Source organism: Equus przewalskii, unplaced genomic scaffold (assembly GCF_037783145.1).
Source record: "Equus przewalskii isolate Varuska unplaced genomic scaffold, EquPr2 ChrUn-10, whole genome shotgun sequence".
Lineage (NCBI taxonomy): Eukaryota > Metazoa > Chordata > Mammalia > Perissodactyla > Equidae > Equus > Equus przewalskii.
Window position 1 is genome coordinate 428,783 of NW_027228747.1, and position 22,668 is coordinate 451,450.

At 51.6% G+C, this 22,668-nt stretch overlaps 1 protein-coding gene and 1 long non-coding RNA gene across 12 annotated transcripts; one reads left to right on the plus strand and one right to left on the minus strand.

Moving 5' to 3' along the window:
- LOC103552867 (uncharacterized) lies at positions 1-3,950 on the minus strand. The gene is made up of 3 exons (XR_545346.2): positions 3,757-3,950; positions 2,588-2,701; positions 1-639 (listed from the first exon to the last, which is right to left on the minus strand). It is a non-coding gene; the product is annotated as an uncharacterized lncRNA (long non-coding RNA).
- On the plus strand, positions 3,841-22,668 carry PMVK (phosphomevalonate kinase). 11 transcript variants are annotated; one of them, XM_008523131.2, is made up of 6 exons: positions 10,167-10,566; positions 12,393-12,456; positions 12,650-12,701; positions 14,805-14,957; positions 17,522-17,651; positions 18,718-22,668. In XM_008523131.2, exons 2-6 carry the CDS (start codon positions 12,404-12,406, stop codon positions 18,852-18,854), a joined length of 525 nt encoding a protein of 174 aa, XP_008521353.1. In that variant the 5' UTR covers positions 10,167-10,566; positions 12,393-12,403; the 3' UTR covers positions 18,855-22,668. The 11 variants fall into 11 exon arrangements, with proteins under 11 accessions (XP_070463371.1, XP_070463368.1, XP_008521352.2 ...); XM_008523129.2 differs by having other exon boundaries at positions 10,175-10,566; positions 12,250-12,456; positions 12,650-12,742; XM_008523126.2 differs by having other exon boundaries at positions 10,175-10,566; positions 12,650-12,742.

Genomic DNA, 22,668 nt, shown 5'->3' on the forward strand with positions numbered 1-22,668 from the left:
CCGTATTTGGTGCTGCAAAGTTCTTTCACTCCCTTCAGGGTGTGGAGGAGGGAGGAGAGGTCCCCCTTCCCCCTCCACCAGGCTTCTGGGGTTGGAGAGGAGAGGGTGCCACTAGGTGGCGCCCTGGCTCCACATTTGCTCCCCACCTTGCCTCCCCCAGCACTTAGTGCCCCAAATCTCGCACCCCAACCCACTGACCCGGGGCCTGCCCCACTGACAAGCTCTCCCAAGAAGCCCCAGACCCCCCAGGCTACTCTTTAGGAAGTCCTTCCTGACTCGGCTTCTCCGGAAATCCCGCAGCGTGTGCAGAGCACGGGGTGGAATGATGTGGTGTGACTTCAGCCCAGGTCAGAGGAGCCTAGTCAGTTACCGGGGGAGGGACTGCAGGCTCCACAAGGGGGCTGTGATTGATTCCTGTCCTCTTCAGCAAGGGCTGATGTAACACAGACTGACGTGCCAGGCGCTGTTCGAGAGCCCCGTGTGTATTAGCTCACTGATCAGGTGTGGGGTGGGATGGGGCAGGGCGGGCTGGGGATGGAAGAAGGTCCACTCGTTCAGTCTGTTCTGTCCCAGAAACAGTGAGGCCCTGGGAATACAGAGGCGCCTTGAGGAGCTTTACAGTCGGGTGGAGCCCGCTTTCTGCAACAGGAGAGACTGCAGTTAGACCTAAGGAAGAATTTCCTCCTAGGCAGAGGGTCAGTGATGGGCGCTGTAGGGGGCTTTAGGCAAGGAGTCTTATATTTCTGGAGGGGGTGGGGTTGGGAGGAGCAAGCACAGGTTGGCCCAGGGCCAGGGCCTGGGTTTGGCCTCCTGGCTCTGTGACCATCGTCCCTCAGGAGGAGGCCTAGTTTAGCCTGTTCATATTGCTCGTCCCTGCTGGTGCTCAGAATTCATGCGGCCTGAGCAGCTGACTGGTGACCTTGGACTTCCAGGAGAGACTCAGATTAGAAGGTGGGCAGGCTTCAGTGTCCTTGGAGGGGACACAGACTGGCCTCCCTGGGTTCCCAGAGGGTGTTGACTTCACTTGGGCCGCTTGTGGCTGCTCACTTTCATTTCTAGGCCCATTTCCGTCGTTTGCATAACGAACTCTCAGGGAGGCTAAGAAGTTCCCCCAAGCCCCCTCCTCTTCCTGACCCATGCAGGAAGTAGACATGCTGAGTTGCAGGTTTTTGAAACTGCTGAATCGGAGAAAAAGAGAGCCATGAACCCAAGGGGTATGTTGGGGAGGATCAGGGCACCAGGGACATTGGTCACTCAGATTACCCTCTCTGGGGCGCCCTTGACCCGTGATCCTCGTGCCCATCTCCGGTTATGAGGCTCCCTCTCCATCACACCCACAGCAGCACTGGTAGAGAGGAGACCCCAGGTCCCAGGTCATAGATCAGCGGATGGAGATGAGCCAAGGGAGGCTGGAGCTGGGGGACAGTACTCCGTCCTTCCCAAGGGCTTGGGGACAGCTCCTGGCTGGGTGGGGGTTGGGGTAAGCCTGTGGGTAGACCCCCTGGACTCTGCCAGCATCCCTGCTGGCTCCCAGGGTCCGGTCTGGGTCCTTCCAGTGTAAATATTTGGTATTTTGAGCACTTGGCTTTTCTGCCCTTTCCTCTGGGTGCTCCCCCACCTAAGAGCTCAGCTCTGGGGCCGTTTGGGGGAATCGCTGGATTTAGGGGTCGCCCTCTTGGCCCTTTCCCTCTCAAAGGGAAACATTCTGCTTCCTTTGGCCAGCCCCCCAAATTCATTTCCCAGCTGTCTCCCAACCTGCTATTCTTCTCCTATCTGTGCCCTTCATTCTTCAGCCTCGCTCCCCTTCCCAGGCACCTCCAGCTGCCATCTCTCCACTGCCCTCAGCAGGGCCTTCTCTCAGTAATGCCCCTTCAGCTGTGACCTCCCCTGGGACTTCTCCCATCCTCCCTGCCTCCCCAGGTCCTCCAGGCCCAGCCTTTCCCCACTGCCTTCCACTCACACCCATCCTGGGGTGATGGGGTGGGGGTAGTGGTTAGCATGTGGGGGTGGGTCACCTTCAAGCCTGTACCACCCCTATAAGCTCCTTGAGAGGCATGTGTTCTTTTTGAGAACCACTCCTAGCCCTCTCTGCTGGGCCCAAGGACAGATATGGGACTGGCATCTCCATAGCTGTTGCCATGGAAACCTCCAAGGGCCACCTTGATGCAGGGACATCTCCTCATCTAGTCCTGTTCTGGGCTGCAGGTGTTCCTGGTCCCTTCACACTTCTCATGCTCACAGCCGGTCTAGTAGGGACACTGCAGGGAGGGGGTGGGGGCTGTTGCCCCCAAACCCAGACAACAGTCCCTCCCCTCCCCTTTCACCACTCAGCCGCCTGAGCCGCAGAAGCCCCTTGTCAACCAATTCTTGTTGAGTTGTCGGTGCTCCCTACCCCTCCCCTTGCGGGCCTTCCTTTAAGGGTGCTGCCCCTCTCTTGGGTAGCCCTTGGCTTCCAGAATAGGCCCTGTCCTTCACCCGTTCATCCTGGGCCAGATGGAGGCCCAGCCCAGCTCTCTTCTAACTAGACCTTTGGCCTGGGCAAGCTTTGAGTCAGAAAACCCAGTCTCAGGTCTCCACCACTGCCCACCTGTGGGTCTGGGGCATGATGTCCATCCTCGCTGTAGGGCTCAGCTTTCTCTTCATTAAAGTGGAGACTGTAGACACCGTCCCTCATAGGTTGTTGTGAGAATGAAATGAGTCACTGTAAGATAAATGAAAAGCATTTTCAAACTGTACAATACTGTCTAAAATAGTAGTTATTTTTATTTTACTTAATCTCTAAGGGGAAACTGGAGTCTCTGTGAGCAACTGATAGAGGAGGAGAGAGGGTGTTGGTTCCCAAACCACGTAGCAGGAGCTGGCAGGGAAAAGATGCTAACTAGCATTCAAGTCCCAACGCTGCACTAGGTGCCGTGGGGACCCCAATCCTTGCCCCTCTGGCTAACTGGATTAGTTCAACATAAAGCAGAATTTTAAAAGTATTTTCTTAATAGTGCTAAGGAGGAGTCAGCCAAAGGGGTGAAGAGGAAGGAGGTGTCGCCTTTGAGCTGGACCTTGAAGGATAATAGGATTTCAGTGATGGGGGAGGGGATTTCAGGCTGGGCAAAGGTGAGGCCTGAGTGCGAGTGGAACAGGCTTGTGGCCAGATGGTTAAGTTCCTGTTCATGAGGGAGCACATGTTCCTACAGGCCTGCCTGCAAATCTCCGGGGCAACTTTACTATAAGAAATGGGAAGGGTGCCACTGGAGGCATTTGGGGGGCACGGAGGTGCCTGTGTGAGGGAAGATACATGTGGGTGCAGTGTAGCTGGCAGCCAGAGGGAGGGAATGGAGAGATACGAAATTGGAGGGAGGTAGGAGGTATCAGCCAACAGCCCGGGGAGAGAGAAGACATTTAGAGCAGTGAATTAGAATGGCTTGGCCTTGGATGGCACAAGGACAGGGGAGTGGGAGGAGTCAAGGACACACTCAGCTTCTCAGCCTTGTGACAGTGGATGACTGCATCTTCAAGCAGTGCCGGGAAAGCAGGAGGAAAGGTGAAGCAGGTTTTGTAGGGAATCGGGGGAGGGGGAAGGAAAGCACTGGGCTTGATTTTGCAGGACATGGGCCTGGGAATAGAGCCAGCCTCCCAGCAGCTCACTCTCTGCTCCACCAACGTGCACGTCCCCACCTCCTGGTCCTTGTGCCCCCTCCACCCACAATTCCTCCCCAGGGCAGGGCCCCTTTGGAGAAATTCTTACTAGCGTGGGACACTTACCTTTACTGAGCCTGAGGGGAGGCGCCCAGCCGAGGGGAGTGACTTGTCCACTGAGGTCATCACTGGGACGCTTTCCAGCATCAAAGGGCCAGGTCAACCAACTGGGGCAGGACAGGCAGAGACGTGAAGCTACGCGCTGTGGAGAGAAAGTGTCAGCAGCCCCCTTTGGAAGGTCAGTTGCCCAACAGAGAACCATAAATGCTTTTGTGCATCTGGAATGTGGCCTTGGGGCCCTTGCAGAGGCAGCTGTGTAGGGAGGGACCAGGGCAGAAAGAGTGACATGAGGCCTGCAAAGAAACAGGCCACCCCTCTCACCTACTTGGGCCACGAACTTCTCAGAGCCCTTCTGTCCCTCTTATCTCACTGAGAAGTAGACCTGGAAGAAGGTAAGACCATGACTATCTCTATTTTACAGATGAAGAAACTGAGATAGAGATGAGGTGACTTGCCTAAGGTCCCGTCATAGCTGGATAGTGACATGAAGGAAGACTGGCCCCCAGGCAGCCCTTAGGACACTAGTGCGCATCTGAATTGTCCAGGACCACTGCTCGCCACTCCCCCACCCCAAGCTGACCCGGAGGTTGGAAGCAACAGCTGAGCTCCCATCTGTGGGTCTCTTTAGCTGACTCCTCCTCCCTGAGCCTGTGCACCCCCCCACTTCAACTACCTGGGCACCTGGCCCTGGAGGAATGTCCTCTCTAGCCATCACTTGCTACCTTCTTGATCCCAGCTTGTGAACAGGAGAAGGCCAGCTTTGGAGGGGCCCTTCGTGAGCATGAGTCCACCACTTTTGTTGTTCAGAGGTGGAAACTGAGGCCCAGAGAGGGAAGTGACTTGTCCAAGGTCACAAAGCTTGCTAGGGACAGAGTGGAGACCAGAGCCCAGGGCTGCTGACCCCTGACTGAGTCCCCCTGGTCCTCCTCCCTCCCCTCTCCTCCTCTCTCTGGCTCTTCAAGCTTGGAATTTAGGCTCTGAGGTGAGCTCTGGGGGAGCTGCTTGCTACAAGACAGGTTCTTCCTTGTCCTGTCCATGAGCGCTGACTTGGCTCAGGGCTCCTTCTGCAGAGATGCCTGGCAGTGGCCACAGGGGGGCAGCAGCAGGAGAGACAGGAGGCTGGACCTGCTGAGGACTGGGATGGGAGGGAGGGGCCTCCCGGAGCTGCCCCAGGAACCAGAGCAACTGGGTATGAGGTCTCAGCCTTGAGGATACCCACAAAGCACCGTTCTGGCCCAGGAGTGAAGTCCTGGCCTCCCAACTCTCCCCGAAAGAGCCCCTATTCATTCACCCATTCATTTATTCATCAGTCATTTTTGGAGCATTACCCTGTGCCTGGCCCTGGGCTGGCACCACTTGATTTGCTTTCCACCAGCCTGGTAAAGGGTGAGAAGAGCACTGGGGGTAAAAACACAGGGAAGGGGTCACCACTCCTGCCGAGGCAGGGCCTGCGTGTCCAGGGGGCCACCCTGGCTGGAAACGGGCCTGGCTCCACCATTTCTAGCTCCTGACTTTGAGACAAGTCTCTCAATCTCCTTTTGAAAATAAACCTCAACCTTTATCACCAAGATTGTTGAAAAACAGTAAAATGAAACCAATCACTCTTTAACAGTAGTTGAAATGGGATTAATTCCCAGCTCCAAGGTTTACATTCGCTACAAAATTATCTAATAGAAAAACAAAAATATTTCCCTAAATTATGAATCTTTGTTCTGAAAAAAATCTCTGTTCTCTCATTGTATTCTGGATTTCGGTAGCCACCATCCTTGGGGATGTTAGTTAAAGTTTTGGAGACTGTTTCTTTTGAAAATGGGAGGATCCTTGCTTGCCTACACTATGCATGTGATAAAACAAGAATATGAAGTTAAAAGTATTTACAAACTATAGTAAATGCTCTGTGACTGCTAGAGGCATGTCTGTAGATGAGTTGATATTAATTTACACATCGCTCAAGATTTATCTTGGCTGTGCTCATTCAATGGTGCCTTTGTCTCCTCAGCCATAAAAATGAAGGTAATATGTCTACCTCCTAATGATGGAAATAATTTGTAGACCAAGGACTGAACAGGAGAGCCCAGCTTTCCACATTGGTGTGCCGGAGGGGTTGTAGCGGCCGGTGAGAGGTTGGATGGTACCCTGGCACCACCTCAAGTGAGCAGCCTCTCTCCTCCAGGGACATCTGCCTGCAGCATTTCTAAAAGCTAGAGAATCCTGCAGAGTCAGAGCTGGCCGACCTGATGTTTTCTCTGGCTTCCCCCTCCCTGGGCACTGAAAGCATCTGGGGAGGGGGTCAGGAGAGGAGTGGGATCCTAAGGCTCTGCCTCTTGGTTGGTTGGTTTGGAATTTTTTGCCCCTTCTCCCTGGAGTGGGACCCCAGGGAGGGAGCACATGTACACGCATCTATTCGATAAATTCCTGGGCAAATCTCTTCATTATAATGAGGCTCAGTGGTCTCAGTGTTTATGTCATATGATCAGCAAAAAGTCTGGCACATCGTAAATGCTCCATAAATAGTAACTCTTGGCTCTGTAAGGGAGAGAGATGAGTGAATTGATCGAAGTGTCGTGTAAGATGCTGCGATAGGGTGAGTCCGGGGTGTAGCAGGAGCACAGGAAACGGGTATCTAAGGCAGACGGGGTCAGGCAGGGAAGGCTCATGGGGGGAGTCAAGACAAGCTCAGTGTCGAAGTGTAAGTTGGAGTGTGTTTTACAGAAAAAAGATGGGAAGGGTATTGCAGGCGTTTGCATAGTTAGAGCCATTTCCAGCTTATAATCAGAGCATCCGGCAAGTGTTAATTCATGTCAATTTTCCCTCTCCAATTTTGGGGTGAAGTCTCTCACGCTCCATTTTTAAGCTGTCTTGTAATTGCCTGTCTCCCATGAGAATGGGTGCTCTTTGAGAGCAGGCCCTTTTTCATTTACTGTTGCGTCTCTGGCAGTACCTGGCACGTTTTAGACATCTGAATACATGTTGAATGAATGAATGAATGAATGAATAGACTTCTCTCCCATCAGCACCCCAAAGACTCAGACTCCCCCTCTTCTCTTTCCCTGTTGTACCACTTCTTTACACCTCTCACCCCATTCTGTCCCTCGTCTGCGAGGCTCCATTGCCCCTGAAGCAATGGTCGTTGAACACAGAGGGCTGATTCACAAGCCACATGTACATTTTTTTTTTTTTTTTTAATTTGAGTGAGTTTATTCTGAGCTTAAATCTGAGGATTATAACCCAGGGCCTTTCTTCCCGAAGGAAGAAAGGGCACGAAAGAAGTGGAGTGCACAGAGTGGTTATATACCCCCAGAGAGGATGTTTCACATAGGATTGAAATGTCCCTTTTACAATAGTCACGAGTCTGCTTTGTCAGCACAGCGATTGATGGAAACAGCAGGTAGGTCTTCTGTCTCAGAGACCACAGCAGGGTGGCAGTCTGTTGTCTCCAGCTGAGTGGTCACAGGTGAGCTGGGTGGTCAAAGATGAGTGCAGCAATCAGTTCCTCGCCTAAGGAAAGATGCTTATCCCTAAGGAAATGCCTACGTTGGGGGGAAGTTGCACCTTTATCTCAAGGGCCTTTGTTCTGGCCATAGGAAATGTCTAAGTAGATATACAATGTGTGCTCAACAGCCACAGTCAGGCCCTTTTGGTAAAAACAAAGTCAGGCCGAATTAGGAAGCCACATGTACATTTACGAGCACTGGCAGAGAGGAGTGCTTGGATCAGCTGGGCAATGACCGTGGGAAGATAAACTGGAATCAGAAGTGTGGAGTTGAAGCAAGGGTAACTGGTCGTGTCACTGAGCCCGGATGGCATCTGGTTCCACTATGGGACAGGCTTACGTTGGAGAGGCAGACCTTGGCACCCCCTGCAGGCTCCCTCTGCCTGGGCAGGGTTGGAGGGGCACTGACAAAGCCCAGTCCTCCCTCTTCCAGGCTCTGCAGAGCTCTATAAGCAGACCCCCTGCAGGCTAAGGCTGTCTCTGGGTGTGTTAATACAGTGAGCAGGATTCCTTCAAACAGGCCTAGATTTGACCTCCAAGCTGCCCTCTCGGTCGGTGAGGCAAATCTCTCTTTAAATGGTTTGCCCCTTTAGTGAGGGGTGACTCCTAGGGGTAATTGTGTTCCTGAGTGCTGGGGGTCTTGTCTCTGTTGTCTGAGGTCAACTGGCTTCCTCAAGCATCACCTTCTGGACCCCTCCATGAGGCCACCGTGTCTGGCATCCCCAAGAACTCTGGCCACTCCCTTCCTGGGTTGTCTCTGCTCATCAGACAATCCTGCTCCCCTCCACTTTCCTGCCTCACCCTTAGCAGAGCCCAGCCCTTCTACCCTAAAAATAGTGCCTCACCTTTATGCAGCCCTCTACAGCTTACAAAAGTTTTCCACACGTATCCACTTATTTGATGTTCCCCTTGGTTGCAGAAGGAAGGAAGAGCAGATGTTATATACTGTAAAGAGGTCCATGGGCTAGTGGGGGCCCTGGGAGGGAAGCATTGCTCTGGGGGAGTATTGGAGCAGAGAATCTTGGAGGGTAAGGTGGCTGAGCATGTGAATTTGCAGGCTGAATGGCTTCTGGTGATGACAGGGCCCAGGGTGTGTCCATGGGAGCTGGTGTCTGAGGAGGAGAGGAGGAAAAAGCCTTTGGATGTCCGAGGCCAGGTCATTGAGTGGTCAGCGTGTTGGATGGGCTGACCACACAGAGATGGGCTGAAGTCACAGAGAATGATGACAGGAACTGGGTGGAAAAGAAGAGCAGGAGCCTGTGGCTGAGTAAAAGAGAACAACCCCCAGGACTGGTGGTTGTCACCACTGAGGAGGGGACACGAGGAGCTCAGCCAGGTGGTATGAGCCTTAAAGGGGCCAGAGTTTTCTAAGAGGCTGGGGAGTAATGGTCCAGAAGGGGAAACAGAGAGGTAGGGAGGCCAGACGCAAAGTCTAAGCTGAGGTGCGAGGGCTGGGGGGAAATTGAGCCTCCGCTCGTGAGGGCAGTAGGGGACAGCGAGGTTCAGGTGAGGCAGGAGTGAAGCTTCTGAGAAGAGGCTAGGATATTTCTGATCACCGATTGGGAATTCCAGGGTGGGAGGAAGGTCTGTGTCAGGTGAGGGAAGAGACTCTGGAAGGAAGTCCTGACTCTTCCTAGTGGACTCAGGAGGCAGGAGTGTGAGGGCAGGTAATCCTTTCAGTCTCTGCTGGAGAGCAGGGATTCCAGCTTCCGTGGAGTAATAAATTGGTGAGCTGGAATGTGACCCTATGCTGAATCACAGCTCTAAAATCACAACGTGCTCAGAATAAATAACTCCACATTGGGACGATACTTGAGAATTTTACAAAATGTTTTTTATCATACTTTAACATCTCCTTTCCTCATCTCCTTCTTACTGCAACCCCCTGAGGTGAGCATTAGCACCCATGAAGGAGTGACTTGCAGAACGTCACATTCCTGCGAAGTGTCAACATGGGATTAAAACTCAGTGGCGTTAACTCGGTCTTACCTTCTGAACACAGCACTTTCAGAGTTGCTTAAAACAAAACAAAACAAAAACCTCCCTGAAGTCTGTTCTTTTTGCATCTGACCATTGACCATTCTTTCCTTAGCTTCTCTGCCATCTTTTGAATATTCAGGAAATCAATGCTAGGTCTTCCCACCTTATTTCTTGTCTTTACATGACTTTATAGCTCCTAAAATGGAGGTAGTAATGGGTAGCAGGCTCTGTTTTGAAGAGCTCGGAAAAATGCAGGCAGCGAGTCAAAGCTCCAGGCAACTCCACTTCCTCGACTGGGACCAGCTGCCGGGTGCTGCGGGCAGAGGCTGCCCTGGGGGTTCCGGGAGGGGACCTTACTGCACCCCCCTTACTTCTGCCCCTCCAACTCCTGCTGGGAGCTGGCCTCCGGATAAAACTAGGTAATCTTGCCTAAGGGTGGCTTCAAAGCTGCTTTTTAACCTATTCTGTTGATGTCCCCTACGTCATTCCCAGCTCTCTCCCTTCCGAAAACTTTTGAAGGGGAAGCTGCGGCTAGAAAAGGGAAGTCAGCTCTCTCGCTGGGCTTAAAGAGCCGAACTGCCGTGACTTCTCCAGTTATAAAACCTGTTTAACAATTAAAAAGCGTCTGTTCGACTAAGCTCCTCCCCCAGTATGACGTCACCAGACACAACCCTCTTGCGTTATTGCCTCGTTTCATCTCTAGAAAGACCCATTTTGACTGTAGGGCAAATACAGATTTGCCTAAGCACATGCACTAAAATGCACAAATAAAAAGGAAGCTTTGAAAACTTCTTCAACATTATCACGTTTATTCTTTTTCCCGTAATGTTTGTAGGGTTGTGTGCAAGGCAATGTGAGGTTCACCTGAGGAAATTTTAAGACATCATCCCCCTAGGAGGAAAATAGTTGCGTCCAATTCTGTGTCAGCTAAGGAGGCGGGGCCGTGACGGCGGGTTCCGGGCGGGGCTGGACTGTTCTATGTGAGTCCCGGTAGGGGAGCTTCTTTACGGGAGCAGGCTGCCCTGGGAATTAGCCTTCTTTCTCCCCATATTTAAATTTTTAGACATTAATTAAAATGTACAGAAGCACAAATGCGGGCTGACAGTCCTCTCTACAGCTGTGAAGACAGGGGCGGAATCTCCTGGTCGCCGCTCCACCTAGTGGCCGCGTCCATTTTTGCGCCGGATGGTCCGATATAAGGGGTTGGGAGAAGTGCCTACTTCAGGGATCGCAAAGCGTGGCGGCCCCATGGCCCCGCTGGGAGGCGCCCCGCGGCTGGTGCTCCTCTTCAGCGGGAAGAGGAAATCCGGAAAGGACTTCGTGACCGAGGCGCTGCAGAGCAGGTGTCCGTGGGGCGGGGAAGGAGGGGGAGAGGGTGGTGTGATCCCCGCATCACGTGACACGGGGGGGGTGTGTTCGGGGTGATGGCGTGAGCTTTGGAGTAGGGGTCCTCGGGTTGCAGGGCGGGGCGAGCGCTGGGCGGCAGGAGGTGGAGGATTGTCACTGTCACATAAAACAGCAGTCTACACATGCTCACCTCGACGAACCAGGCGGCCACCTCTCCAAAGACTAAGCTGTAGGCCTCTGTCTCCAAGAAGCATTAATAACAGTTACTATCAAGGCACTGTTTACTTTTTATACACTATTCCTAATCTGTTACTGGTGAGCAAACTGAGACACAGATAAAGGATTTGCCTGAGACCACACCCCGGTAGTGTCTGACTCCAAAGACACCTCCTTGCCCAGCGCATCACCTGATACCTGGGGTTTATTGACCCTTTATTGTGTGCCAGGCGCTGTGTGCATAGATAATCTCATTTAACCCTAAAAACCTGTCTGTAGTTGCTGTGTGGTGTTACTGGTCAGTATCTCCATTTAACAGATGAAGAAACTGAGGCTCTGAAAAGATAAGAAACGAAAAATAACAACCCCAAACTTGCCAGCGATGCAAAGTAATCAGCAGATCCAGGACTCAAATTGAGCTTTAGTCTCGCTCCAAGGAATGAGTTCTTTCTGCTTTACCTCACTGCCTTTGGCTCAGTGTTTTCTCCCAAAGCGAGATGTTCCGTGTGGGAGTATTTTTGCTGGGCCTGGGCGAGGAGAGCAGAGGAGCCAGGGAGAAAGTGTAGTGGGGCTTCTCTCCTCTTGAAGGCCAGTGTGCAGGGGGTACCAGGAGGCTGCTTTTGGGCACCACAGGGGTTCTAAGAGGTTGTGGGTAGCCCAGGGCAGGGGGTGCCACCTGAATATCTCACCACGAAGCAGCCACCACTTTTTCCTAAGTTACATTTCTCCTCGTCCCCAAACACAGAAGTCAGAAGCTCAGGCTCTGGAATTAGACAGTTGGGATTCAAATCCTGACTCACCACTTATTCACATGTGATCTTGCAGAAGTTTCTTATCTACTCTGTGCCTCAGTTTTGTCGTCTGTGAGATGGGGATAATAATAGGGTGATTGCAAAGATTGAATGAGATAATGCATGTGAAGGGCTTGGAGCAATTCTTGAGCCCTAGTAAAGGTGCAGGAACTAAATGTTGGCTATTATCATTTTCCCAGTTTTGCCCTCCTTACTTGCACGGTTGCTTTGGGTGAATCAGTTCTCATTCAACCTCACTTTCCTCATCTGAACCGTGGAAATAAGAACGCCTTTCTCACCCTGTCAGTGGTTAAGTGAATCTGTGAGCATCTCAGATCAGGGCAGGAATCACGTGTCTTATTCACATTTGTGTCACCTGGATCCCAACACTGTACCTGACAAATGGTGGGTTGAATAAACTGAACAACTGAATGAATGAATGATTTATGCTGTGGTGACCAAGTCGGTTGAGACTGAAATGCCCCTGGCTGTGAGACAACTCATTCAGGGGCCTGGCAGTAACTAATCGAGCCGGAGTATTGCCAGGCATGGATGGTCACACTGTAATTATCATTTTATTTGTTTGACCTGTTAGTTTCAGGGCTCTTTCACATTCGAGTTTCAGAATAATCCTGTGGGAGACAGAACAGAGACTGTTACCCCATTTTACAGATGAGGAAATAGGATCAGAGAAGTTGAGACCTGACAGAGTCACATAGACACCAGTAGCAGAAATGGGACTTCAACCCTCTGGACTTCTCTCCTGGGGCCTGGAAACTCTAGGTTAACTGGTTTCGGATGTGCCTGTCCCACAGACTCGGAGCTGATGTCTGTGCCATCCTCCGGCTCTCGGGTCCACTCAAGGAGCAGTATGCTCAGGTAGGTGGTCCCTCTGTGGCATCTGGTGGCTCGGAAGGAGCCAGCTCCCGGGCTGTGCTGTTGCTTGAGTCACTGGCCGGGTCCCTATGACCACTGCTGGCGGGGTGGTGGACAGCACTTGGTTTTCTGGGGGTGGACCTTTTGGGGGCATTTTGACCTTAAGCTTCTTTCCCATTGGCCTCACTCACTTCAGGCCACCTCCTCAGACCGTGTTCAAGAAAGTGTGTCCAGGAAAGGCTGTGGACGTGAGTTGGCAGCTCTCTTGCTGTGTTATTCGCACATAAAGGTCTGCATGAGTCCCTTTACTCAAAAAAATACGACACCACACATCACCCCCTCAGCTGGCCTGCCACAGCCCTTGGAATTCTCCCCTTAGAAATTCAGTCACATGAGTTGTCAAGATATAGTGTTAAGTGAAAAAAGCAAGATGTAGAACAGTGTATAGAGAATGCTACATTTGTATAAAAATGGGGAAAAATTGTAAATATATTTGCTCCTGTATTCCGCCATTCAGCAAATATTTATGAGGTGCCTGCATGTGTTCAGCACCGTTCCAGGTGTTGGGGACGTGTAGAACCCTGGGCAGGATTCCTAAGAGACTGTACCATTGGTTGCTTCCGGGGAGGGGAGCTACGGTGCTGGAGAACAGGGGTCGGAGAGAGATTTTTCACTATAAACGAATGTGTATGTTTGGAATTTTGAACCATGTAGGTTGAAACAAAAAGGATTGTAAAAAGTAAACAGGAATTCTTAGGTCCTTAGACTTCAAAAAGGGAACCTGGAGGGTGAGATCAGCTTCCCACACGAGGAAGAGTCCCCTCATCGCTTACGTTTCCGTCCTTGACTCTGGGTGTGCCCTTCCAGGTGCTCATGGTCCCTCAGTCGGTTGGCCTGAGTCTGGCCTTGTGGGGCCACACAAAATGAATTTGTCCCTGTCTTCCGTCCGACAGCCCCATCTCCATGGGAAGCATTCTCCTGTGCCATTGGGTCTTCTCCCACGAGTTAAACAGACCCATTCATAGGATGGCAGCCTGGGGGCTCCTGGGCATAACAGGTTCAGTGGTTCTCAAATTTTTTTAGTAGCAACCTTTCCCGAATGAGATTGGATGCACAAGTTCCTTGTATCCAGTAGACAGACTGAGAGCGACTCTTGGGGGTAGAGGCAGGAGGAAAGAGGGTGGCAGGGGGCTCTCAGCCTTCCTCAGTGGGTCCTGGGCACTTCCGAGGAGCCCCAAGGCTCCGAGGAGCGGTTTGAAAACCACTCATCTACTTCCAAAGTTCCCAGATTAGGCCCCACTGCGGACCTGTGAGCCAGGCTGGGGGTGGGGTGAGCAGGAGTTTGCCTTTTTAAAACCTCCATAGGAGACTCTGATAGGCCAGCCTGCCCCTGCTGTTTGGAAGTCCAGCGCCACTCCATGCCCCACTTCCACTAAAAACAAATCCAAAATGAAATCTTAATGCGTTGGTTTCTTAAGTCGCAATGGGAAATATAATTGACCAGCAGACCGTAATGCTCCTGGTGGCTCTGTGGTAGAACTTGGCAAACTAGTTTACCAACAGGAGGTGGCTGCTAGCCTCACCTTGGAACAGGGCAAGGTGGGTGATTTGACTGGCTGGTCACGACCCCCTCAGTCTGCCGTGAGTTAGTCGGGGGGGGGGGGGCTAGAACCTGAAGTGAGTGATGTTTTTCAGACCCTTTGGTCCTGGGGCCCTCTGGATGGACCCCTCCTGCTTGTCTGTGTCCCTGGAGAAGGGAAGGCCAGTTTTGCAAGCAGCTCCCCAGGGTGGTCAGAGCAGCCCCTCCTGCCCTCTGGGTCGGAGGCCCCAGGAGTGATGGTGTTTCAGTGGAGGTGCTAGGAATTTGGGGATGAGGAAGGGGGTGAGGGAGAGGAGACAGATGAGGAAGCCGCGCCTGCTGGACTTTGGGATGGGGGCAAGCAATGCCAGAAGAGGTAATGGAAGGGCATGGAATGCAGTGTTTTCAGATTTCCCACTTTAGTTGAAGGTTAAGCCTGTGCCCAGGGGATGCAAACTAATTTCAGGATTAGTTTAAGCCAGAAATAATTGGGAAGGTAAAACCGTTGTGAAAGAGAAAACCACATCACACATTTAAAAGAAAAATTGAAACAATTTCTGGGTTATCCTGTGACCTTTCTTCCATCTGCCAGTGTCTGAGATTTCTTAGTTTCTAGGGCCCTTTCCCTTGCAGGCCTCTGTCCTGGTGCAAATATCATTAGTCCTTGCATCATCCTGGGGGAGGCGGGCAAGGAAGGGATGGCTCTTCCCCCGTTTCAGGAGAGACCAGCGAGTTTCAAAGGCTGGTGGCATAGACATATGTGCTTTGGCAGGAACATGGCTTGAACTTCCAGAGACTCCTGGATGCCAGCACCTACAAGGAGGCCTATCGGAGGGACATGATCCGCTGGGGCGAGGAGAAGCGCCAGGCTGACCCCGGCTTCTTCTGCAGGAAGATCGTGGAGGGCGTCTCCCAGCCGGTCTGGGTAAGCGGTCTATGCGGCATTAAGAAAACCCGTTTCTCCAGCTCTCCGCCTTTCCCCAAATAATCTCAAATGTGTCTATTTCCCTATTTCCACTGCCACTTCCGTGGTCCAAGCCCTTGCCGTCCCCCCCCTGGACAATCGTGGTGGCCCCCACACTGGTCCCGGCTTTGGCTCTTGTCCTTTATGATCCTTTCACCACACAGCAGCCAGAGTGACCTTTTAAAAACAAACCAACTCACGTCACTCTTCTCTTTAGAAGCCTTTGTCCTGTTGTTCTGATGAACAAAACCAAAATCCTTAGTATGGACTTCTAGGCCTTCATTGATTGGCTCCTAGTATCCTTTTAGCCTCCTCACTCCTTAAGCTACATCTACGCCGGCCTTCCCTCTGTTCCTCAAATAAATCAGGCTCCTTCCAGAACCTGGGCCTCTGCACGTGTTCTGCCCGCCTGCACTGCCCTTCCTTTCCCTCCTCGCCTGGTTAGGGCCAGCTTGGCTTACCTGGCACCTCACAGGGAAGGCTTCCCTGACACCCAAGCCTTAACTGGAGCTCCCCATTGGGTGTTCTCACAGCACCTCACTGTTTTCCTCCCTCATTCATTCCGGCAGCCAGGAGTGTCCGCTTGTAGCAGGCGTGGGTCCAGAGGATGGGGGCATACATCAGTGCAGAAATGCGAGGGAGCTTACCTTATAGCTGGGGATGGAGGGAGTTAGGCCCTGGTACAGAACCTGTCAGGTGGAGATGAATACTAAGCAAAATAAGCAGGCCACAGGTGTGAGGGGCTGGGTTGCTGTTTTCTTCAGGGCATCTGGGAAGGCCTCGCTGATATGACGCTTGAGTAGGACCTGACAGAAGAGGGAGCCGAATGGATATTTGTGGGTGAGGGGTGAGTGGCGGATGTGAGGTCTGATGGTACTGGTTCTTCAGAAGAACCTGGACTTCCTCTGAGTAAGATGGGGCCTCATTGGAGGGTTTTGAGCAGAGGAGCGACATTATCTGATGTAAGGTTTAAAAGGCTCCCCCTGACTGCTGGGGGAAGGGCAAGAGTGGAAGCAGAGAGGCCAGGTTGAGGATCTTTCTGGAAGACAGGCAGAGTGGCTGTGGCTTGGCTCCGAGTGGTGGTAGAGTGGAGAGCAGGGGTTGATTCTGCACAGATTTTGAAGATAGAACCAGTAGGATTTACCGGTGTGTTGGCTATGGGGTGTGAGAATAGGAGATGGTGCAAAGGATTTTCTTCTGAGCAGCTGAACAAATAGAGTTGTCATTTTTGAGACAGGGAAGGCGCGGGGAGAAAATCAGGAGTTCTGCCCTGGCGGTGTTAAGGTTGAGATGCTTGTTGGTATGACTGATGACGCGGTTATTAGTAAAGCTGCGTGTTTAGCGTCTGTCTCTCCCACTAGACTGTACGCTCCTCGAGGGCAGGCACCAGGTCTGTTTTGCTCACCACTCTATCCCCAGCGCTTAGCACAGCACCCGCCACCCGGTGGGTGCTTGCTCTAATACCTATTTACTAATTGTGTGAGTGAACATATCAGCTGTGTGGACAAGCACAGCTGGGCCCTTTATTCCCTGATTCATTCACTCATTGAACATATGCGCCTGCGTGCTCGTTGTGTATCAGATGGTGCACTAGGGCCAGGGAGATAGCAGTGAATGAGGCCTAGCCCTTTCCCCTCTGGAGCTGACCCTGGGGAGGGCAGACAGACAATAAACACACAAACAAACTAGTAAATAGTGATGATTTCGAGAGTAGTTAGTGCTCAGAGGAAAATAAACAGCATATCAGGATCGAGAGGGACAGGAAAGGAGCCAGGGTGGGAGGGAAAGCCTCTCTGAGGACGTGATCTTTGAGCAGAGACCTCCACGAAGTGAGGGTACCTACTTTGTGATTATCCAGGGAGAGGGAGTAGCATGTGCAAAGGCCCTGAGGAGGAGATGTGCTTGGCATGTTTGAGAAACAGCGAGGAGGTGAGTGGGCTGCAGTGGTCTTAATGAGGGGAAGACGATGGGGAACAGGTGCTGGATCTTGTAGGGCCTTGTAAATTGGGGTGAGAGCTTTGGATTTTATTAGAATGATGGAAGCCTTTGAGAGGTTTAGGGCAGAGGACTGACAAAAATCACATTTATGCTTTAAAAGATGCTGGGGGCAGGGACCAGTTAGAGTATCTGTTTCTGGCCTCAGTTTGCCCATCTGTGGAATGAGTGAGTTGGACTGGCTGAGCTGACTTCAAAGCATGAGGCCTCTTCCGCACAGCAAGGACTGACACAACCACAGCACACGCATGTGACCATGGCAAAGACAGTGTGGGCAGAGCTGGCTGTGGGCTGCAGTGATCAGGGAGGGCTGCCTGAAGGGAGGAGGGAGGTCTGTCCCAGCTGGTTGGGTGATAATGGGGAATGGGGCTACACTTATCTGGGTTCTATAGAACCCCCTCCTAACCCTGCACTCCTGCTTATACGGAGTGGGGCTGGGTCTCCCCTCTTTTCCCCTCACCCCCCGCCACTGCCCTGCTGCTCCCTACATCATGTCCTTTTGGTCACCTGTCTGTGTCCCTTCCCTGCAGCTCGTGAGTGACACACGGAGGGTGTCTGACATCCAGTGGTTTCAGGAGACCTACGGGGCTATGACGCAGACCATCCGAGTGGTGGCCTTGGAGCAGAGCCGACAGCAGCGGGGCTGGGTGTTCACTCCAGGTGAGCAGCTTACAACCTTTGCGCCCAAGGCCCGGCGCCCGGGCCGGCCACCCCGCGTGTCCACCAGCCACCCACTCCTGTGCTGCAGGTCTTCTGCTTTCTCCCCGGCAGGCCGTGGGGCAGTGAGTGAGGGATTTTAAAAGGGAATCTGAGACCTGGGCCTGAGCAGTGCCTCCAGATTAGAAAGTGGATTGGGGTAGGGGATGGTATCCTTGGGGGTCCAGTTCCCCCGACCTTGGCCTGGTGCCCTTAGCTGGGCTTTCTTCTTTAGGCCAGGGGGCTTCTGGAAGTCTGGCTGGGACCCACCTCCGTGGGCCTTCCCCTTTGCTTTCCAACCTGGTGGGGGGCTGACAGTGGGTCGGAGGACAGGCCTGACAAACCCCACTCCTGTTTGAGTAATGGGGGTGGGGGGCAAGAGGAAGCTTTACTACGGAGCCTCAGTTGTGCAGGCCAGAACCTGGACTGTGGCAGTTCAGGGGGTCACAGCTCAGGCCTCTTTCCTGCCCTGGGTCACTGACTCGGGAAGTTCCGATCCAATGGGTCTGACCCCTCCTAAGGGCTGCTCATCTTCTGGCGCCCCCATAGGCCAGGCCTGTGCTCAGAGTGCCTTATACACATCATCTCACTTTATAGTCACAGCTGACCATCCAGGTCGATGCTGTTGTCACCATTCTCATTGCCAGATGAGAATGGCATGTACTGCCTCCCGAGGGGGTTGAGTCAGGGATTTAGGGATAGAAATTGATGCAACCAGCTTCCCATGACATGAAAATGCAGTGCCCTTTTGGGTTGTCTGTGGTTTTAGGTGACCCGGTCCACCCTCTGTAGGTGGTGGCAAGTAAAGAGTTTAGTCAGCAGGACCCTCTGTGGGTGCCCAGGGGCTATGGGCTGCTGAACCTGCTATTCTGGTGTTTCAGGGGCTGAGGAAGTGCCCTCTGTGGTGGGTGACTTGGCCCTGGAGTGGCAGAGGGGAGGCAGAATGGGGCTCCATCTGGGGCCAGCTGGCCTCGGTGCCTGGTGTTCGTCTGGAGGGACGGGGCCTGACCTCGCCATGCCTCCTCCACAGGGGTGGATGACGCCGAGTCAGAATGTGGCCTGGACAACTTCGGGGGCTTCGACTGGGTCATCGAGAACCACGGAGATGAGCAGCGCCTGGAGGAGCAGTTGGAGAACCTGATAGAATTTATTCACTCCAGACTTTAGTGGTCAGGCGCTAGGCGTGAGCCAGGGGCTGCCTGGGTGAGGGGGAGGCTGACAACGTTGGACATGTGGTCGCTGATGCTGGCCGAGATGGGGAGGCAGACAGAGGGCCTGGGTCTAGATTTCTGGGGGGGGCTGGCAGATGTCAGACGAGTCAAGAAACCCTGTGGGGACCTCATTTCTTTATGGAGGGGACAGCCCTACCTCTTTAGGAAGAGGCTTAGAGGGCAAGAGGGGTGAATTGGCTGTGCTTGAAGCAGGATCATCACCATCTCCACAGGTGCCAGGCCCGTCGGTCTGCAGTGGCCTTGCTTCCCCATCCGCATGCTCTCAGCTCCTTGTTCTGGGCAAGAGCCTGAGGCTCCCCAGTGTGGAAACTAATAAACCTCCTTGGAGCACACACTCAGCTGGACATGTCTCATTTCCCAGTTGCCAGCCCTGCCTGTGTGGACTCAGAAGGGCCTGGGCTGTCCTGCTGGCTGTGGGTTCCTGCTGTGCCTCTTGCCTGGGCTGGAACATATCCTGCAGAGTCTGACCTCAGCCAGGCTATGCAGGTAACTGGCCTGTTTGTGTCAGAGGCAGGATTGGGGTCTGAGGGTCTTCTGGGATGGCCCCAAGAGAGGCTCAGTGTTCCACAGAAAGTGCTACCAGCAAGTACCCAGGGGAACTGAGACATCACAGAAGGGCAGAGCCACTGGAGATGCATGGCTCTTAGTAACCCTGGTGTGGCCCTGGGCGAGTTGTATCACCATGAGCCTCAGCTTTCCCACAGAGAGCTTTGGACTTGACCCCTTTTATTTATATAGCCTTCTGCAATTTCTCAATTTCTTCTAGATTCTTCACAGCCACCCTGTGAAATGGCAAGAGAGTATTTTCACCTGCGTTTAGCAGATGCCAAGACTAGAGAAGCGAAACAACTTGCCCAGGGTTAGAGGGCTAGTAAGTGTTGGTGCTCCAGCTAGAACAAAGGCTGCCTGACTCCTGGCCAGGGCTCCTTCGGCCACATGCCTGCAAAGTCCCATGGCTCCTTGCCATCCTCAGACCTAACCTGAGCACCCCAAATCTCTGGCCCTGGCTTTGTTCTCCTTCCACAAATTCTGTCAGTTCTCACCGATAAGGGGACCACCAAAGAAATTGCATCAGTTTCGGCATGACCCAAACTGAACTTTACACGTTCCTGCCCAAATTTCGGCCTCCCTGGATCGCCTTTTCTCAATACTATGCCCTGGCTCTTGCAGTTAACCAGGCCCGACAGCCTGACAGTCATCGTGGACTCTCCATGCCCCCTGACTGCTGTGGCTAATTGGTCACCAGGTTCTGTTAGCCTCCCCTCCCTGTGTCTTCCCTCTGGGAGTCACTTTGGCACTGACCTCGGGTTCCCTGGCACCTTGGGGTTCCCCTCTGTCTCTCCGGTAGACTGAGAGCTCCTTGAGGAATGGGCCTGGGCCTGTTCATCTTTGTGTCCCCAGTGCCTGCCGCCTGGCAAGGGTAGTGATGGCAGGGCATGAGCAGTGACCACTGAGGGCCCACCGTGCACCAGATACCATGTTAGATATTTTAATACGGCCTCGGAAAGAGCTTTGAGAATTAATGAAAAAGAAATGAATGAAAGAGTATTGACCAAACTTCAGGCTCTCAGGTGCTAGTTTAACAACCATCACCTCAATGATGGTTTTAATAATGATAACAGCAACAATGACAACAACTGTGTTTTTTTCAGGATTGCTCCGCAATCTGCCAGGTGCTGTGCAAAAGCCTTTCATACAGAGGTAGATGTTTTCATTCCCCCTTAACTGGGGAACCCCTGGAGGACCCTGGTGGATCCTGCCAAGGACACAGGAGTGATGGCAGAGCCACCACTTGGCGTGTGTCTGCCTCCCACGCCTGCGTCCAGAAGCCCTGTGTTTATCGCCTTCCCCAGGGAGGGTGTCCTTCCGTGTGGGGGATGCCGCGGTGCCTCCTTAGTTTTGAAAGCAGCCAATCTCTGCCTTCTCAGACAAGAGATTCAAAGCTCAGGATGGATGGGAACCTGTCCACTGTGCTACCAGACTCACAGATCACTCATCATTTTGTTTTTCTTCCCAACTTTATTGAGATAAAATTAACATATAATGTTGTTTAAGGTATACGACATGAAGATTTGATACATGTATATATTGTGAAGTGATTACCACAAAATAAGGTTAGTTAACACCTCCATCACCTCACATAATTGTCTTTTTTTTTTTGAGTGGTGAGAACATTTAAGATTTACTCTGTTAGCAACTTTCAAGTATATAATATAGTATTGTTAACTGCAGTCACCATGCTGTGCATTAGATCCCCAGAATTTGCTCATCTCATAACTGGCAGTCTGTACCCCTTGACCAGCATCTCCCCATTTCCCCCACCCACCAGCCCCTGGCAAGCACCAGTCTACTCTCCGTTTCTGAGTTCAGCATTTTTAGATTCCACATGTAAGTGAGATCATTCAGTACTTGTCTTTCTCTGTCTGACTTATTTTGCTTAGCAGAATGTCATCCAGGTTCATTCATGTTGCAAAGGCAGGATTACTTTCTATTTTTTTTTGGCTAAATAATATTCCATCATCTATATTTGTATCTCTATCTATCTGCCTATCTATCTGCCTATCTATCTGCCTATCTATCTATCTATCTATCTATCTATCTATCTTTCTGTCTTACATTTTCCTTATCGATTCATCTGTCCATGGACATTTAGGTATTTCCATGTCTTGGCTATTGTGAATAATGCTGCAGTGAACGTGGGGGTGCAGACATATCTTCAGGGTAGTGATTTCATTTCCTTCCACTATACGCCCAGCAGTGGGATTGCTGGATGATCACTGATTGATATTAAGTTGAAATATCAAGGAGGCAGGGATAAAGCAGAGAAGGGGAGGTGGGGCTGGTGGGTCTTATATGTCCCCAGGAGGGGTGCTGACCCGGTTTCTGGCTCTAGATATTTGGAAGAGTCACAGGATGTGACTTGGGAAGCCCGTGGGTCCATACCTGCACCCGGTGACAAACTGGCACTGATGCCTCTTAAAATGGGAGGCCCCAGTGGCCAACTAGTCACTTCTGCTGGACTTGAAGTTTCTGCACACTTTTTAAAAAAGTGGATGTTTCTCTAAATATCAAAACCCTGACTTTTGACACCCTATTTTGTAATGAGTGCTTTTGCTGCTTTTGTTTCAAGACCTCCCTAACCTACTAGTCTTTGCTAACTTTGCCTGTGGTTAAAATCTCAGAGCATGGCTGTTGTTATTTTTTTAATGTTCTGTATATGTTCTTTTAATGATTTGTAACACTAATATTCTCTTAAAATTATTTTGTAATTCCACTTCTAAACAGCTTTATTGAGATATAATTGGCTTGTAATAACTGCACATATTTAAAGTATACAATTTGATAAGTTTTGCCACTTGTATACACCCATGAAAACATCACCACAATCACAATGGACGTAGCCATCATCCTCAAAGGCTTCCTCATGTCCCCTCCTCTTACCGCTCCCTGACCCCCAACCTTGTCCCCAGGCAACCACTAATCCACTTTCTGTGTCTATAGATTAGTTTTAATTTTCAATAATTTTATGTAAATGTATCATACATTATATATCCTTTTTTGGTCTGATTTCTTTCACTCAGCATAATTATTTTGAGATCCATCCACCTTATTGTTGGTGTCAATAGTTCATTCCTGGTATATGGTGTGATGTCCCACAATTGTTGATCCATTCACCTGTTGGTGAACATTTGGGTTGTTTCCAGTGTTTGGATATGACAAATAAAGCAACTGTGAACATTCAGGTACAA